At 36.5% G+C, this 2,732-nt stretch overlaps 1 protein-coding gene across 1 annotated transcript in view; it reads left to right on the top strand.

Moving 5' to 3' along the window:
* The window catches only part of TRAPPC11 (trafficking protein particle complex subunit 11), a 52,384-nt gene that overhangs the window by 7,519 nt on the left and 42,133 nt on the right, over positions 1-2,732 (top strand). The window contains exon 7 of the mRNA XM_045286571.1: positions 1,909-2,042. Within this exon, the coding sequence (XP_045142506.1) occupies positions 1,909-2,042 (134 nt within the window). The remainder of the gene's footprint in view (positions 1-1,908; positions 2,043-2,732) is intronic.

The following is a 2,732-nucleotide window of genomic DNA, read 5'->3' as shown; positions in this document are numbered from 1 at the left end:
GGCTTCTGTAAAGAAGATAGCATTTCTTTTTTAACAAACCCCATGGGGCAGTTCTGTTCTGTCACGTGGGGTAACTAGGGGTCAGAGTCTACTCAAGGGCACATGGTATCAACAGCAACATATGGCAGACTTAGATGCCCCTTGAAGGCTAGCAAGGGCAGATATGTTTGCTTTTAACCTTTCTATATTCATCTCTTAAAGCTGTTTGGCTCTGGGTTGGTGATATGTGGGTAAATAGACCCTTTAATCCATTGTTGGCCTCAGTAATGACTAATTTGGCAATGACTGCAAATTTAACATGCATGTTTCCTTTGACTTATTGATTCATTTCAAGAAATTAATTTGACTTAAATGCTAACACTTGCAGATCACATATATAAGGAAATTTATTGCCTCTTGTAATAGCAAAAGATTGGGAACATCTTAGGAATAAGTGACTTTATAATAAGTTAAAGGTGAAAGATTTATACGATTTGAAGAGAAACCAGAGTATATAATAAGTTATAAGTAATAACTAAACCATGGATTTTCCAGCCATGCAGCTGTTAAAGTGAAGCAGCGTTATATATTAATATGGAGCTATATCCAAGATGTATTGTTAGGTGGAAAAGTAAGGTACATAGCAGCCTATTTCGTCAGCTATTTATATAGAAAAGAATAGTTTATATGTAGACACACACACACACACACACACACACACACACACACACAAAACGTCTAGACTAGTGTAGACAATGTCAGGAAGCATGCCCGAAGCTGGCTGCCTCAAGGAAGGGATGGATGAAGGGCTGGGACGGTTGAGAGTCTTCATTGTAGTGTTATACCCCCGTGTACCGAGAAAATAGAATGAAATGTTAAAATATGATTATAATAAACATATGTAAATAAATTAGATGTTGTGCCTTTTGTTTTACCTTTGATCTCAAATACATATAGATTATTACTGTTGCAGTAGCATCCCAGACAAAAAGATTTTTACGATTTCTGTAATCCTTGTTTGACACAAGGAGCCCTGGTACTGTAGTGGTTATGTACTGGAAGGTTAACCCCAAGTCAGCAGTTTGAAAACCACTATCTGTTCCTCAAGGGAAAGTTGAGGCTTTCTATTCTCATAAAGAATTAGTCTTGGAACCCCACAGGGGTAGTTCTGCCTTGTGCTATAGGCTCCCTATGAGTCCCCATCGACTTCAGTGGCAGTGAATTGTTCAATATGGAGATTACTGTGTTCTAATTGTGCTACACAAAATCTTTAAAATCTAGCAGTTGTAAAGCTGAGACTTTATTATTTTTCAATTGGAGATATGTTAGCACATGGTAATAACCTTTTTGTCTCAGATAGTACTCACTATCCGGTAAGTGTGCTAGCTTCAAGATTGGGAGTTCAAACCCATCAGCTGCCCCATAGGAGAAAGGTCAGGCTTTCTGCTCCTATAAAGATGATATAGCCTCAGAAACTCTTTATAATATTGTTAAGATTTGGAGAGAAAATGTTTTGAGAATGATGTACAAATGCGCTTTACACAATTGATGTGTGTATGGATTGCGATAACAGTTGTATGAGCCCCTAATAAAATGTTTAAAAAAATATATTGTTAAGATTTAGAATCAACTCAGTGGCAGTGGTGTTTTCTTTGTGGCTAATTTAACAAATTTCTATCCTCCATTTATAAAAAAGTTCTTTTAAGATATATACGAAATTCAGTACAAATGGTAAATAGCTTATTCCACTTAATAAAAGGATGAGAGCTCTGGCTTTTACATGCCTTTTTAATGGAGAGAATCACTTCTGCTGTATAGAACTGCAGGGAAAGAAATTCCATAACCTTAATTTTTTTTCTTGCATAATTTTTAATGAGTATGTCTTTTGATGTTGATTCCCCCATTTTGGGTTGATTTTATACTTTGCAGATCTGTAGGCTGTGTTTTCAGCATAATACCCCATTGGATGCAATTGCTCAGTTTCGAAAACATATTGATTTGTGTAAAAAAAAGATTGGAAGTGCTGAGTTGTCTTTTGAGCATGCTGCATGGATGTCTAAACAGTATGTATTGAACTATACTTTTAGAATGTTTATTAAAAAATAGCATGTAGTATTGGAGAAATGAACTTAGCATGGACTTTGGTGCTAAATACAGGAGGCCTGGTTTATGATTTGGGCTGTTTACCACAAGGTCAGCAATTCAAAGTCACCAGCTGCTCTGCAGGAAAGAGATGAGGCTTTCTACTCCTGCAAAGATTTATGGTCTCAAAACCTGCAGGGAAGTTCTACCCTGCCCTGTATAGGCTTGCTAGGAGTTGGAAGGGACTTGATGGCAGTGTGTTTTTGGTGCCAAATTGAATTGTTTTGTCAGTAGTTAGGTTTTTAGTGATCTGGTAATCGTAGACATTGACTTATACTTTTACTTTCTGGAACTATGTTAATTTATGGAACCATCTCTTTTATTTAGCATGTATTTGTTGGGTTTCTACCATGTATCCTGGGACTGAAAGCATAGCAGTTTATAAAACAAAATCTTTGCTGCCGTAGAGCTTAGTGTCTGAGACTGATGTTTAAAAACTGCTAACATGCAGATAGTGGGACAGAAGGAAAGTCAAGGGAAATAGAGGAAAGAGCTGGGAGGCAAAGGGCATTTATAGAAGTCTAGATTAAGACATGTACATATGTAAATATATTTATATATGAGGATAGGGAAATAGATCTATGTGCCTATATTTATAGGTTTAGTATTAA

Source organism: Echinops telfairi, unplaced genomic scaffold (assembly GCF_000313985.2).
Source record: "Echinops telfairi isolate 266 unplaced genomic scaffold, ASM31398v2 ScPeMD7_9;HRSCAF=40, whole genome shotgun sequence".
NCBI lineage: Eukaryota > Metazoa > Chordata > Mammalia > Afrosoricida > Tenrecidae > Echinops > Echinops telfairi.
The sequence above is the reverse complement of the archived record's forward strand: the minus strand, read 5'-3'. Positions and strand labels throughout refer to the sequence as shown.